Source organism: Meleagris gallopavo, chromosome 24 (assembly GCF_905368555.1).
Source record: "Meleagris gallopavo chromosome 24, MGAL_WU_HG_1.1, whole genome shotgun sequence".
NCBI lineage: Eukaryota > Metazoa > Chordata > Aves > Galliformes > Phasianidae > Meleagris > Meleagris gallopavo.
Genome location: NC_139427.1, coordinates 3,232,741 through 3,246,953, shown reverse-complemented (window position 1 = coordinate 3,246,953; position 14,213 = coordinate 3,232,741). Strand labels below are relative to the sequence as shown.

General features: G+C 59.9%; 2 protein-coding genes across 8 annotated transcripts; one reads left to right on the top strand and one right to left on the bottom strand.

Annotated features, from left to right (window-relative positions):
* Nucleotides 1-67: 67 nt before the first annotated feature.
* CNNM4 (cyclin and CBS domain divalent metal cation transport mediator 4) lies at nt 68-6,760 on the bottom strand. Of its 2 annotated transcripts, none has more exons than XM_085208490.1 (7): nt 5,243-6,760; nt 3,279-3,422; nt 3,056-3,196; nt 2,241-2,410; nt 1,993-2,092; nt 1,180-1,355; nt 68-1,094 (listed from the first exon to the last, which is right to left on the bottom strand). In XM_085208490.1, exons 1-7 carry the CDS (start codon nt 6,672-6,674, stop codon nt 900-902), a joined length of 2,358 nt encoding a protein of 785 aa, XP_085064616.1. In that variant the 5' UTR covers nt 6,675-6,760; the 3' UTR covers nt 68-899. The 2 variants fall into 2 exon arrangements, with proteins under 2 accessions (XP_085064616.1, XP_010726473.3); XM_010728171.3 differs by having other exon boundaries at nt 3,056-3,199; nt 5,243-6,759.
* A 347-nt stretch (nt 6,761-7,107) lies between these two features.
* Nucleotides 7,108-14,212, top strand: LMAN2L (lectin, mannose binding 2 like). Of its 6 annotated transcripts, XM_085208493.1 has the most exons (10): nt 7,111-7,657; nt 7,831-7,980; nt 8,065-8,183; nt 9,289-9,406; nt 9,573-9,655; nt 10,699-10,731; nt 11,134-11,295; nt 11,370-11,484; nt 12,626-12,745; nt 12,898-14,212. In XM_085208493.1, the coding sequence occupies exons 2-10, from the start codon at nt 7,854-7,856 to the stop codon at nt 13,038-13,040; spliced, it is 1,020 nt and encodes a 339-aa protein (XP_085064619.1). In that variant the 5' UTR covers nt 7,111-7,657; nt 7,831-7,853; the 3' UTR covers nt 13,041-14,212. The 6 variants fall into 6 exon arrangements, 4 of the variants coding, with proteins under 4 accessions (XP_085064621.1, XP_085064619.1, XP_085064622.1 ...); XM_085208495.1 differs by lacking the exon at nt 7,831-7,980 and having other exon boundaries at nt 7,108-7,657; XM_085208496.1 differs by lacking the exons at nt 7,111-7,657; nt 12,898-14,212 and adding an exon at nt 12,232-12,329 and having other exon boundaries at nt 7,681-7,980.
* The last annotated feature ends 1 nt before the right edge of the window (nt 14,213 follows it).

Below are 14,213 nucleotides of genomic sequence, written 5' to 3'. Positions count from 1 at the left end.
CGGTGGGATTTAAAGGCGCCGCGCCCCATTCCGCCCCCTCCCACTCCCGAACTCGCCGAGCCCGACACAAAGATAGAGAATTTTATTAACCAACCGGCAAAAAATAAAATAAAGTTCCATAATCCGTTCCACAACCCGGAGGGGAGGGGCGTGGGGCCGCGCAGGGCCCAGCATCCCCTCCCCGAATATACAAATCAAACCTGATGCGAAAATAAATACAGATTCTTGAGCTGGGGGCTGGGGGGGGGGGAGGGGGGATGGGTTTGCATAGAGGAAGATTTAATAAAAAAAAGGGTTTTCACCGTGGTTCATTATTATTAATTATTATTATTCCTAGCGTCTCCCCGCAGCAGAACCAGGCCCTGATCGTCGCGACGTGATTAACGCAATTAATTCCCCTTCTCCCAATAACTTAACGGCGATCACCGGGGGATTGTGCTTTGTGGGGGTGGGGAGCAGTGATGGGGGGGTGGGGGGAGTCCGCTTTGGAGGAACCCCCAATGGAGGGGCTGCTCCCCCGCCGTCCTTTGGTCGCTAGCTGTGTGCCCCCCCGAGCCCCCACCCCGGGGCTGCGGCACTCCCTGAGTCACATCATCACCCCCTCCTCTGCATCGCTTCCATCATTCATGGCGGGGCTTGGGGGGGGGAGGAAGGGGGAAAAGGGAAGGGGAAGATGGCGGCGGTGGGCCTGGGCCTGGTTTTGGCAGGAGGAGGCCCGGCCTGCGGGACCTGAACTCCCTGAGCTGCACCGAGCGGAGGCTTCAGCCACAACGGGGGGCCCTCCGCCTCTGCGTCCTGCCGTCCCCGAGCAGCAGCAGCACCGGGCCGGGCTGTCCCTCCTCCGCCGCTCCCATCGGAACCGTGTGCGGCTCCCAGCACATCCCCGGCCCGCGGGTGGCTCAGATGGAGTTCTCGATGGGGCCGTGGGTGCTGCGGCGGCCCAGGCAGTTCCTCTCGTTCAGCAGGCTGGTGGTTTCATCTGCCGGCTCCGTTTTCTCCTGCAGATCGGTTTTGGGAGCGCCGCTGTCCGGAGATTGGGGACAACTGTCCATGCGGGATGTGGTGAGACCGTTCTGGTATTCCTGCCGTGTGATCTGTGCCAAAGCAAAGCCACAATGAGGTGGGGGTCACGGCGTGGCAGACGTGTCCCCTTCCCCCCCGAGCCCCACGCGGCCTCACCTTAACGAACTGCAGGTCGGTGAGCGCACGGACGCTGAAGTCGGCCACGTACGGGGCGACGGCGCTGAGCTGGTTGTTGCTGCCACCAACCGGGGATGAAACGGAGTCGGAGCGTTCGTGGCAGCTGAGCGAGGCCGAGCGGTTGAGGCCGCTGACGTGGGATGGGGAGCGGGTCTCTGTGGGATGGGGACAGGCTCAGAACCACCTCAGAGTCTATCCGGTCCCTTTGCTGCTCCCTGTCCCGCTGGATCGGGGGAAAGTGGGACGACGGGGACAGCACGGGCTCAGCAAGGCAAGGGTGATGGATGAACCGTATGAAGCACAGGGAGGGCGGCATCTCCTCGCCGCCTGGATGCGGCCCCAGTGCAGGTGGGTTCCCCTGCTCCACCTCTGTAGCCACAGGTGGGAGTAAATGGGGTGGGTGAGGGGAGCCCAGGACCCTCGTGACTCCAGGAGGGGGAGCAGGAGTTCAGCGCTGTCCCCCAAAGCCCAGCAGAGGCTGAGGAACTGCCTTTCCTCCTGTAGGAGCGTTTTTCCTCCTCCAGGAGCACTGGGATCTGCCAGATCCCCCGTGCAGCCCTGGGGGAATGACAACCAGTGCCGTGTTAACATGGCCTGGGGTGCTGAGGACACCCAAATGCTGAGTTAATTCAGCCTGGCAAACAATGTCCCGAGAACTGAGGATTGGTGGGCAGAGAGACAACACGACACGTGCAGAGGACAACGTAAAGAGAGAGTGCTGGGGCGATGGCAGAGGGCAGGATGGAGCGGTGGTGGGGCTGGAGATGTGCTGGGGAACCCTGGGTTGCTCACCCGATACAGGAGGTGGACTGATGGCCATCACCCCGTAGTAGGAGAAGGCTCCTGCTTCAAACTTCATGCACTCCTTCCCAGCCTCCACCTCCACCTTGCCCTGCAAGGGAGAGGCAGCGTCAGGCTCCGTAACCCCACGTCCCATGGCACTGGGGTGGGTGGAAGGAGCTTGCCCGTGGCTTTGGTGATGGGCAGCACCCTGGGTGTCACACTGATGGAACCCGAGGGACACTGCCAGCCCGTGGTACCTGCAGGATGAGGATGAAGTAGTCGGCAGCCTTGTTCTTGGTGTAGAGGAAGTGGTGTGGGGACTTCTTGTTCTCCTCGTCAAACTTCAGCTCTTGGATGACATCAGAATACTTGAGCAGCCTCAGCAGGATCTTCTCAGAGATGAAGTTGGGTGTGAAGAGCGTCACCTCTGAGAGTGAGACAGGACGGGGTCAAAGCTGCGGGCTCTCCCTGCTCCCATCCCTGCAGATGGAGGTGCTGAGGGGTACAGGTGAACAGTCTGCCCCTCGAGGCAGTGCTCTGGATCAGGCGGGGCCCCACAACACTTCTCTGGGACAGAAACCTCCGGGTTTGGCACCTCCAGCAGCCCCACAGGGAGAGCACTCAGGTCCCCAGCCCTGGCTGTATGGTGACACATGCCAGCACGTGGACAAGACCTTCCTGCTGGGCAAAGAGCCTCATTTTTGGGGACAGAGGAGAAGAGAGCAGGGTGTCATGGTCACAGCCCATCGCTTCCAGGTCTCCCACCCAACCTCTGGCTCCTGCTGGACTGCAGTGCCCACGGTGCTTTCGTGTCCCCATCCTAGGGATCCTCCTAGCAGGACGAGGCCGCTGCACCAACATCCCCCTCCTGCAGGGACAGGGGGCCAGGCAGGGCTCCCCCCACAGATCAGCAGCAAGCAGGATAACAGCAGTGCAGGCAAAAATGCGAAACCTCTCTGATTTCTCAGCTACAGAGCAACAAGAAGGGAACAGAACCCTCGTGGCTCCAGGAGCAGCAGCACAGAGCTGACGTGGACAGACGGAGCCACACGCAGCACTCCCAACAACTCACCCGTGGAGAGGAAGCGGTGAGCAGCCAGCAGCAGCTGCGGGGAGACCTTCACCTTCTGCTCATTGACGGGGTCCTTGAAGGCTGAGAAATCCCTCTTGCCCTTCTGGTTGCCCGTCCGCTTCTTGCTGCGGTTTTCATCGGCTGCTATCGGGGTGACAGGGCAGCAGGTGGCACCCAGCTCCCCCGCACGCTGCGGGGACACGGGGCTGAGCCCCACACCTACCAAAAGCATCCGACTCGTCCAGGATCTCCGACTTGATGATCTCCTCGATGACGTCCTCCAACGTCACCAGCCCCAGCACCTCGTAGAAGGGATCCCCCTCACCCTCGTTGTTCACCTTCTGCACGATGGCCAGGTGTGACTTCCCTGCGGACAGACAGGCGGACGTCAGACAGACACGCTCCAGTCAACTCACAGCATGTGCTCAACCCTACCACACTCCCTGCGCAGGGACAATAAGGACATTATGATCCAAACGAGCCTTGGGCTGGGCGCTCCTTCCCTGTTTAATGACAGCAATTAAGGGCAGAGGCACCCGCAGGACTGGGGACACCTCACTGCGGTTGTGAGGGAAGGGCTCAGCCAGAAGGACACAGCCAAGGGGATGTGACCTGCAAGGACCTGGCTCGTTTCACCTGCACCCACACAGCACCAGCCCTGCTGAGTCAGGACGCGATTCCTCCCCCTGGGTGCAGAGGGAATGAAAGCAAAGGGCAGAGATCCCACTCACACCATTGAGGCCACCGCGGTCCCCGTGCGTCCCAAAAGCTGCACCCCAAAAGCTCAGCGCTGAATCCAGGTGCAACCTTGATCTTCCCCTCTGCAATGCAGGGTTTTGGGAGAGGGGACAGGAGGGGAGCACCCCACGCCTAATGAAGCCCAAGGGGTGAAGCATCCCACCCCTGCCCTGAGCCTCGTGCTGTGCTCACGCTGAGAGGAGCAGGAAGATGGGGACAAGCACTGAGTGCTGCTGCAGGATCTGTCACCCCAATGCCAGCTTTTGTGTCACATCCATGGCACCATTCCCGCAGTCAGGGCAAATGGGAGCATGGCTGATTGCTTTCACCTCTCCATCCTTTCGCTCAGCGGATTTCCAACACTTCCAACCCTGAAGAGAGGACTTGAGGGCCGACCCAGATCCCAAACCCAGCCCAGGCAGCGGGGCTGCCAGCTCCCCATTTCTGACCCAGCAGCAAACAGAAGTGAGGGCTGTCGAGGCTTTGTAATCAGAGCGATTGCACTTCAAATCCTTTAATAAGGATTCGTAGGAGGGAAAGCCAGCGCCAGCAGCTGGGCCAGCTCCAGCTCCAGCAACGGGGAGGCAGAACGCAGCCCTGCTCCCGTTCCGTTGGGCTTTGGGAAGGGGGGGAGCCGAGCTGCCATTAAGTGTGACAATATCTTGGGGTGCAGGGAGAGAGTGGGTGCAGAAAGAAGGCAGGAACCAAGCGTGCAGCCTCCAGACTCTAACCCTGAAGGATCAGCCTGGCTTGGATCTGCTAAATCCCGTCCCAAGCTGCAGCAGAGCTCTGGCTGCAGGAGGAATTGCCAGATCCCCTAAATCCCAGCACGAAGTGCAGGAGGAATTGCCAGATCCCCTAAATCCCAGCACGAAGTGCAGGCGAACGCCCCAAATGTCCCCGCTGCCAGCAGGATGCAGCCATGAGCTTAATGGGAGCTGAGGAAGCAGTGGGGTCACCGAGTGCAGTGGGGTCCCAGGGTGATGCACGGCCCCTCAGCCCCTCCCCAAGGGTTTTAGGGGCCAGTGGGAAGCCAGGGGAGCGAGGAAGGGCTTGGAGGAGGGAGCCAAAGCAAGCAAGGAGCCATGCAACTCCCCAACAGCATTTCAAAGGCCTCCAGGGCCAGTAATTAAAACTGAAGAGCACATAAACACTCTCCCAGTGTTTCCAGAGGCGAGCGCCGAGCTGAGGGTGCTCCGCAGGGGCAGCTCTGCCACCTCAATGCTGCCACAGAGAGATCCTACAGAGAGATAGGCACTGAAACAGCCACCCCATCTTCAGCAGAGATTCTGCGTCCTCCCGTGAGCCCCACAAAGCCCCACGCCAGCCGTGCAACCCTGAAGAGCTGCCAGAGAGCCCAAGTTTTGCTTCTGGCCTCACACTGCCGGAGCCATAAGGAAAAGCAGCACCCCAGGGAGCAGCCCAGCAGCGTTCCCCCACTCCTCTCACCCTTCTTGAACTCCTCCAGCATGGCGTCCAGCTTGGTGTCGTGGAAAACAACGTGGACGGGGTGGTTGTAGAACTTGGTGATGGTTTTGAGGGGCGTGCAGTCGTCGGGGTCGACGAAGGCCAGGTCCTTCACATAGAGGATGTCCATGATGTTGGACCGCTCCTCCTCGTAGACAGGGATGCGGGTGAAGCCGCTCTCCATGATCTCAGACATGGTGTTGAAGTCCAGGATGGCGTCGCTGCTGATCATGAAGCAGTTCTGCAGTGGGGTCATCACGTCCTCCACCGTTTTGGTGCGCAGCTCCAGGGCCCCTTGGATCATATTGAGCTCCTCCCTCACCAAATCATTGTAAGGCTCCGTCACCTTCAGCATCTCCACCAGCTTCTCCCGGTTGTACACGGTGCCGATCTCCTGGCCCAGGATGAAATCCAGCAGCTTGCTGATGGGGTAGGAAAGAGGAAACGTCACCAGCATGAAGAACTTGGTGACCACAATGGTGTTGGCACCCACGGCCAAACCGTGCCGCGAGCACAGCGCCTGGGGGACGATCTCCCCAAAGATGACAATGCCAATGGTGGAAGCCACCACGGCGCCGATGCCCGAACCGATGAGGTCATCCAGGAGGATGGTGAGCGTGGTGTTGACCAACACGTTGCCCAGCAGCAGCGAGCACAGCAGGTAATTCCCTTTCCTCCGGATGGGTTCGATCTTTTTGGCGTAACGTTTCTCCTTGTCGGTGCCACAGTTCTGCACGATGCGCAGCTCCATGGGATCCAACGCCATCAAACCGAGGTTGAGCCCGCTGAAAATCCCCGACAGCACCAACAGCCCCACGATGAGGATCACCTGCAGCCAAAGGGGCAGCAGGGATTTCTTCTCCTCCACCACCACGATGTGGCCGTCGGCTCCTTGGTGAGGCAACCAAGGCAAGCCGGGCTTTCTCTGCGTGCACAGCACGTAAGTCTTGGCCTGCTCGTCCTTACGCAGGGGCTGCACCCGGACTCGGAGCAGAGCTGAGGTGTCCTGAGAGCCTCCGGCAGCCTCGGAACCCACCAGGCCTTGCACCACCAGGTCCTGCGAGCGCTCCGGGCACGTCCCGTTGGGCGTCGAGGCGTTGCCGGCCGGGCGGAGCTCGGCGAAAGCCACGCGTTGCCCGGTGCCCGGTCCCAGCCCTAAGCCGTAAAGGCGAAGCAGCAGCTCGCTGCCCTCCGTTACGCGGATCGGGCCTCGCGTAGGAGCCGCCGGTTTGGTGCTCTCCTCCAACCTCATGCCCAGGATCACGCTTTCCTCGCCGCCGCCCACCGCGGTGCCTCCGGGAAGGGCGAGGAGGAGGAGGAGGGGAGGGAGGAGCGGAGGCGGCGACGCTGCTGAGCTGCGGGTTGCCCCAAAGCCCCGGCTGCTGCCGCGCCGCCGCCCGCCGCCCGCCGCCATGTTGGTGGCTCGCGGCCGCCGCGCGCCCGTGGCGTCAGCCCGCCGCCAGGCCACGCCCCCTTCCCGCGGGGGGAGCCCACGCCCCTCTTCCGGTTTTGGCCACGCCCACTAAGAGGGCGGGTCGGTGTTAAAAGGGGCATGGCGAGGCTTAAAGAGGGAGGGGGTTTGGTGGGGTTCACTGGCTGTGGCTGTGGCTGTGGCTGTGGCTGTGGCTGTGGCTGTGGCTGTGGCTGTGGCTGTGGCTGTGGCTGTGGCTGTGGCTGTGGCTGTGGCTGTGGCTGTGGCTGTGGCTGTGGCTGTGGCTGTGGCTGTGGCTGTGGCTGTGGCTGTGGCTGTGGCTGTGGCTGTGGCTGTGGCTGTGGCTGTGGCTGTGGCTGTGGCTGTGGCTGTGGCTGTGGCTGTGGCTGACAGAAGGAGAATTGATAGAGGTGGAAAGGAGGGGGATTGGGTGCCCAGGTGGGGTCTGTGGGGCAGGGCTTTGGGTGTGGAGGATAAGGCTCGAGTGGAGGGCGGGGTATGGAGATGGAGGGCACTAGGACCTGCAGTGCAAGCCAAGTTTGAGGGACAAAACGTGGTGGTGAGATCACTAGGATCTATAGTACCTGCCCCTCTTAGTGAGGGGGAAGGTTCTAAGCCCTATGGGGCAGGATCCAGCGTGGAGGCAGGACCTTGGAGGCGGGCATTAGGACCTGTGCTGCAGGACCCAGGCCCTTTGGGGGCACTAGAACCTATAGGCAAGACCTCTCTGGGGTTGGACTCTTGAGGTCACTAGGACCCGCGGACAGGATTCAAAAGGCTTCTTAGGACCCACGGGCAGGACCCAGAACGCTGGGAAAATTGGGACGCTCACGAAGCTCCAGGCCCGCGCTGGGACCCAGCGGCACCTCTATCCCGGAAGTGTCCTTTAATTCAATCCCCCGTCACCCCCTGCGCGCGTTATCCTCTCCCTCCATCTGACAGCCAAGCCGCGCAACCAAACATCCGTAAGCATCACGCGGCGGGCGGAGCGGGCTGACCAATGGGCGCGCGGAGCTGGGAGGTGGGCCGAGAGGGCTGACCAATGGGCACGCGGAGCTGGGAGGCGGGCCGAGAGAGCTGACCAATGGGCGCGCGGATCTGGGAGGCGGGCCGAGAGGGTTGACCAATGGACGCGCAGGGCTGGCAGGAGGAGGAGGCAAGATGGCGGCGGGCCGGTGGCGGGCCGGGCTGGCGCTGCTGGCTGTGGCGCTGGGGCTGGGCGGACCGCGAGCCGAACAGATGGAAGAGCATCTGAAACGGGAGCACTCGCTGTCCAAACCGTACCAGGGTGAGGGGGGGAAGCGGGGGGGGGAGGGCAGGCTGGGGTCGGTGCCTCGAGGCCCGGCACCAACCGGTGGTGTGGGCCCCACAGGAGTGGGTTCGGCCAGCGCGGGGCTGTGGGAGCTGCAGGGCAACGCCATGGTGATGGCGCAGTACATCCGCCTCACGCCCGACGTGCAGAGCAAGTGGGGAGCCGTGTGGAACCGTGTGGTGAGAGCCGGCGTGTGGGGGTTTGAGGGGGATGGGGTGGGGGTTTGGGGAGTTATGGGGGGGCCGGGGTGGAGAAATGGGGTAAAAAAGCGGGTTTGGGGGTTGTGGGATATAGGGAAGGCGGTGGGGATGTGGGGTGGCTGCAATTAGGAGAGGAGGAGGAATGGGTTCAGCAGAAGAGTGTGTGTGTGTGGGGGGGGGGGAGGGAGGTTTATGGAGAAGGGGGTGGGAATAGTAGGGGGAGTAAAGGGAGCTGGAGAAAAGGCTTCAGATGGAGAGATTTGGGGTTATAGGGAATCCTCCGATTGGTTCCCCACTTAGAGGGGAGTGGGTGAGGCAGGATGGAGAAATGGATTCAGGTTGAGAGACTTAGGGAGGGAAGATTTAGGTTGGATATCGGGGGAAGTTGTTTGCTATGAGAGCGGTGAGGTGCTGGAACAGCTGCCCAGAGAGGCTGTGGATCCCCGTCCATCTCTGGAGGTGTTCAAGGCCAGGTTGGATGGGGCCCTGGGCAGCCTGGGCTGCTGTGAGATGTGGAGGTTGGTGGCCCTGCGTGTGGCAGGGGGTTGGAGCTTTGTGATCCTCGAGGTCCCTTCCAACCCTGGCCGTTCTGTGATTCTGTGACTTCAGAGTGGGAGGGGGTCAGGGTTGTGGGGCACCTGTACTTGTTGGGGGAGGGCGGGAGGAGGGGAAGGGGTTTAGATGGAGAGATTTTAGAGTGGAGGAGAATAAGGTGGGGGGGGGGGGTCAGGTATGTGGGGGACAATAAAATGGGACTGGAGAAATGGATTCAGATCTGGGGGGGAGAGAATGTAGGGAGGGGGTCAGAGATGTGGGGTGTCTGCACTTAAGGGGAGGAGGTAGAGAAATAGATTAAGAGAGAGGTTTTGGAGTGCAGGGATCTGGGATGGGCGGGGAGGTCACGCAAATGGGTTTGGAGCTGGAATGTTGGGGTGGGGGTGGCACTGGGATGAGAGGTTTTAGGGGAAAAAATGGTGTCCTGAGTGGTGCTGGGGAGGCTTGAGGTGTGTGGACTTGGGCTGGGGGTGGAGAAATGGGTTCCAAAGGAGAGACTCTGGGATTGAAGGGTTGTTCCTCCTCGCAGCCGTGTTACCTCCGTGACTGGGAGATGCAGGTGCACTTCAAAATCCATGGGCAAGGCAAGAAGAACCTGAACGGTGATGGCTTTGCTATATGGTACACCAAAGACCGCATGCAGCAAGGTAAACCCTTGGAGGAAGGCTGTGCCTGCAGGGAGGGCTGTTGGTGTCACCTCTTTGGGGGCACGTGGTGGCCAGAGTGGCTCTGTGCACTCCTTTGGATCCCCCTGAGGAACTGCAGGGCCTCTGTCTCCCTGCTGTCCTTCTTACTGTCTGTCTTTCCCCCCAGGGCCTGTCTTTGGAAGCAAGGATAACTTCCTGGGCCTGGGGGTGTTTGTGGACACCTACCCCAACGAGGAGAAGCAGCAGGAGGTGAGCTGGGGGGTGATGTGCACCCTGCTGGATGCAGCGTGGGCAGCTCAGCACCAAGCTCAAATTGCAGCCAGCGAGGTGTGAGCTTTTTGGATCTGAAATTGGAGGCCAGCTGGCTGCCAGCAGGGATTACTCAGCTTGCCTTGCCTCCTTCTCCTCTCTGCGTGGTTAGTTTCTTTGTAGTGAGGCAGATTTGTTGTCAACTTCACCCAGAAAAAGCAGGGTAGGAGAAAACAAATGGGTCGCCACCACTGTGTGGTGAGCTGCTGAGCTTTTGGAAGGCTGCAGGCAAGCAGCAGCTGGGGGGAAGCACACGTGGGCTTCATAGAGCTCAAGCAGAGCAGGAGCTGAGCAGCCCCCCCAGCTGGCTGCGTGCTGGGGCTGCTTTCTGGAGGGGGCACAGAGTGCCTGCACTCTGCTACTCTGCCTGCTGCGTCTGCTTTTTGTTTGGGGGCTCTTTGGTGTTGATTGGGGTTGTGAGGCAGTTAAAACCTGGCCTCCCCCATCCCGGTGTTGGTATTGTCACTCCTGAAACAATTCACCTTTTTGTAACTGCAGCTTCTCCGAGTAAACAGGCACTGTTTTACCCCCACGAGCTCAGTGCTCTCCCCATAGCCCCCAGGGCTGCCCTCGTTCCTCTCTGCAGCCCTCAGAGGATACAGGAGGCACTGCTGCGATGCACCCTGACCTTGCAGCTGCTGAATAAACAAAGAGCAACCACCAGCTTTGTTCAGACATTGCTAGCAGCCCTGGCTGCGCTCATAGCGGTGCCTTGCTGCGTTCTGACCAAAGCCTGTGGTGTTCCTGGCACCGTGCAGGGATTGCTGTGGTGTTGGTCCTGCAGATGTGCAGGGCTGTGGTTGTGCTTCTCTAGCCCGCCAGCTGCATCCTGGCTGTGTGCCCCAGCAGCTGAACCCCCCTCTGCCTTTAGCCCTCGCTGAGCTGTGCACGGAGGATTCCCAGGTTGCAATTTCATGCTAAACTCTGGTCTGTGACCGTTTTGCTTCTGTGCTCTTTCTTGCTTTGCGATACTGGACTCGCAGGCTCAGAAGAGGAGGTACAGCCCAGGAAATCAGGTACTTGCTCTTGCTGACTTACCCATTTCCGAGCTGCTTGGTATTACTTTGTCCTCTCGGTAAGGGAATTCCCTCGCTGGAGCTGCAGACACCCCTGTGTGAGCAGGGAGCAAGCATGAGAACTTTCTCTTCTGTCCTACATACGTGGTAGCCAAGGTGAGGGGGTGAGCAGGGATTGTGCTTCTGGGGAAGCGTAGCTGGGGTGAAGGAGCCTGGGGTCAGTAGGATGTCATAGGATCATAGAGTCACAATTATAGAATACCCTGAGTGGGAAAGGACCCACAGTGATCCCAGCTCCTGCTTCCAGCTGGGACCACCCAAAATTCAGCATTTCCAGACCCTGCAAGGCGCGCTGTGATGCTGGGGCAGAGCTGGGAGCTGAGTTTGGCCTTCTCCCCACAGCGTGTTTTCCCCTACATCTCTGCCATGGTGAACAACGGCTCTCTCACCTACGACCACGACAGGGATGGCAGACCCACGGAGCTGGGGGGCTGCACAGCCATGGTGCGCAACCTCAACCACGACACCTTCCTGGTCATCCGCTACGTCAAGAGGAGGCTGACAGTGAGTGCTGCTTGTTGGGGTTTTTCAGACGGCCGTGCTGGCACCTGGTGCTACCAGAACCTCTTTGTTTCCAGGTGCTGATAGATATTGATGGTAAGCAGGAGTGGAGGGACTGCATCGACGTGCCTGGCGTGCGCCTGCCCCGTGGGTACTACTTTGGGACCTCCTCTGTCACTGGAGACCTCTCAGGTACTGCTGCGTGGCCCCGAGCAGTGGTTGCTGAGCAGCTCTTGTGCAGCTTTGGGTGTTTGGAGGTGCAGCTGAGGTGTGGTGGGGCTTACAGAGCACCTGAGGACCTCTCCCTGCTTGAGGGAACTTTGTTTTTCATCTTGGGGAGCTCAGATCTCAGTGTGGGGGTGCTGTGCAGCTCCTCAGGCAGCTTTCCTTGAGCTCCCTCCAGGCAGTGACATGAGCAGAGCTCAGCCAGCCCTTCCTACCAATCAGCAGCCACTCAGGAGGGTTTGTCCCCAAGCTGCTTGCCTCAAGAGGAGCAGAACAGAGCGAGGGCTGAAAATCTCATCTGTACCCTCATGGCTCAACCCACAGTGATGGGCAGAACCTGAGGGCAGCACTGAGATCACTGCTGTCCTACTGCTGGGGGTTAAAACACTGCTCTTAAAACACAGAGGTGCTGGCTGTGTTGTCAGAGCAGCTGTAGTCTGCTCTTTCCATTTACTAACCACAGGGCAGTGGTGCTGGGGAAGGGTGCAGTGTGGGCTGATGGAAGTGGTGCCTTGCAGGGGCTGAAGCTCTTTGCCTTTCTCTGTTCATCCCTTCTCTTGCAGTGCTGCTTGGGGTGCTGTGAGGCCCGGAGTTACCCAGCTCTGTCTCTCCGGGCAGGTTTTAAGCCTGATTTTGAGTTATGCCCTATGAAAGCACACTGGCTGGCGTCTGGGGCCGTTGTTGGCTCCAACAAAAGTTCCTTTTCTTCCTCAGATCTCTGCCTAATGCCCTGGGAGCTGGCAGGCTGGCCTGGAGCACTCGCGTTGTCCCACTAATAACACTGCGGTCACAAGCAAAGGAAATAGGGTCATGTGAGGCTGATTCTAACACCCTGCTTTTGCAATGGGGGAGGGTGAATGCTTTTGAGTCAGGTCAGACGGTCTGGGCTATTGTTTCTTGATTTAAGTAGCTTAAAGGTTCCTGTTGGAGGTTTTGGAGGAGCGTAGAGCCTGCCCTGAGGAGGTGAGTTCTGCTGGGAGGGGACAGCTGGCATCCTGGGGCTGTTGGCTGAGTGACGACGTCCCACGGTGCCACCAGTGGCACTCACATCCCTGGCTGGGGCCATTTTGGTGGGTGACACCTCAGGGTTCATCTGCTCTGCTTGCAGACAACCACGACATCATCTCTCTGAAGCTGTACCAACTGACGGTGGAGCGGACACCGGAGGAGGAGCGGCGGGACAAGGAGGTGTACCTGCCTGTGGTGGACAACCTCAAGCTGCCAGGAAGTAAGTTGAGGGGGGGTCAAGGAGCAGAAATTGTGGCAACTCAGCAGCAAAGCAGCTGAGCTCCGTTAAGAATCGTCCCGCTTCGGTCGGGAGGATGGCAGTGAGCTGCTGTGCAGCAACTGAGGTCTCACGGCTGTTCCTCTCCCCTGCAGTGGAGGCACCACTGGAGCCCATGAGCGGCCTGGCTCTCTTCTTAATTGTCTTCTTCTCCCTCGTGGCCATCGTCTTCGCCATCGTTATCGGAGTCATTGTGTACAACAAGTGGCAGGAGCAGAGCCGGAAGCATTTCTATTGACGGCTGCAGTGTGACAGACTGCCTCGTGGCAGCACCCCCGGTGTCCCCAAGAACCACGGTGGGGTCGGCTGCTGTTTGTCACTGGGCTCCAGGACTCCCCCAGTGCCAGAGGGGACCCGCGTTGTGCTGGGGATGAAGCTCTGTCCCCTGAAGGCCCGCTGGGAGCTAGAGCTGGGCTCTGGGGGCTGCTGGAGGTGGCTCACAGGGCAGGGGCAGCGCTGGGCTGGCTCTGCCATCACACATCGGTGGAGGTCACCGCTTTGGCTGTGAAGTCCCAGCCCTGCTTTCCTTGCCAGGTTCCTGCAACATCCCCCTTGCAGCGGTTTCGTTTCCAGGAGGGCTTTGCCAAGCTGTTCTCCTGCTCAGGCTGCTCCCATCACCCACCTCAGACCCTCTTTAGAGCCCCTCCTGCTTTTTCTTCGCACCTCAAACCTGTGTGCAGCCCCTCCATCCGTTAACCCTCAGTGCTGGGTGTTTTGAGGACACGCTGACTGCTTCCCCACCCAGCCAGGGTTTAATACCACACTCTCCCTTCTCAATCCCTGTTTGCTGCTGCCCTGGGGCTCAGCTCTGTCCCTCTCTGGCATGCTGTGCCTCCACACACCTCCCACACTGCCTGCATGTCGTTGCTTTGCTCCCACCAGGAGCAGCTGAACCACGGGGGCCTCTCAGAGCCGCAGCCCTCGCTGCCTTCCAGGGAGTCCTGGTTTATTCCTACCTCAGTGACTGCTTCTGTCAGTGACTCCTCGCTGTTTTTCTCTCGTGGGAAGAAGCAGCGCGACCACCTTCGCCCCGGGGACTGCATTGGGCTCCTGCAGCTGCTCTCGTGGATTTGGGGGGTGCCCACAGGGACGGGAGGTCAGTGCGTCCCTTAGAGCTCTGAGCACATCCAGCTGGCAGCTCTCTGCTTATGGGTGCTGCGGGGCAGGGCTGGGAGCTGTGTTTTTGACCCAGGGTGGGTCCCAGTGTGCGGGGAACGGTGCCTTGTGGGCAGGATGCTTATACTGGGGTGGATGGAAGCTTGTTAAAGTGCCCGAAGAGCCTTCGTGAAGCGTGGAAGGGGCTGCTCTGTGATGTTTTGCCTCTGTTTTGCCTGAGAGCCAGGAGTGAAACGTGTGCACCTCTTCCCAGCTGTAACGTGTCTTGGAATAAATGTTGGTGTGTGTGTGGCAC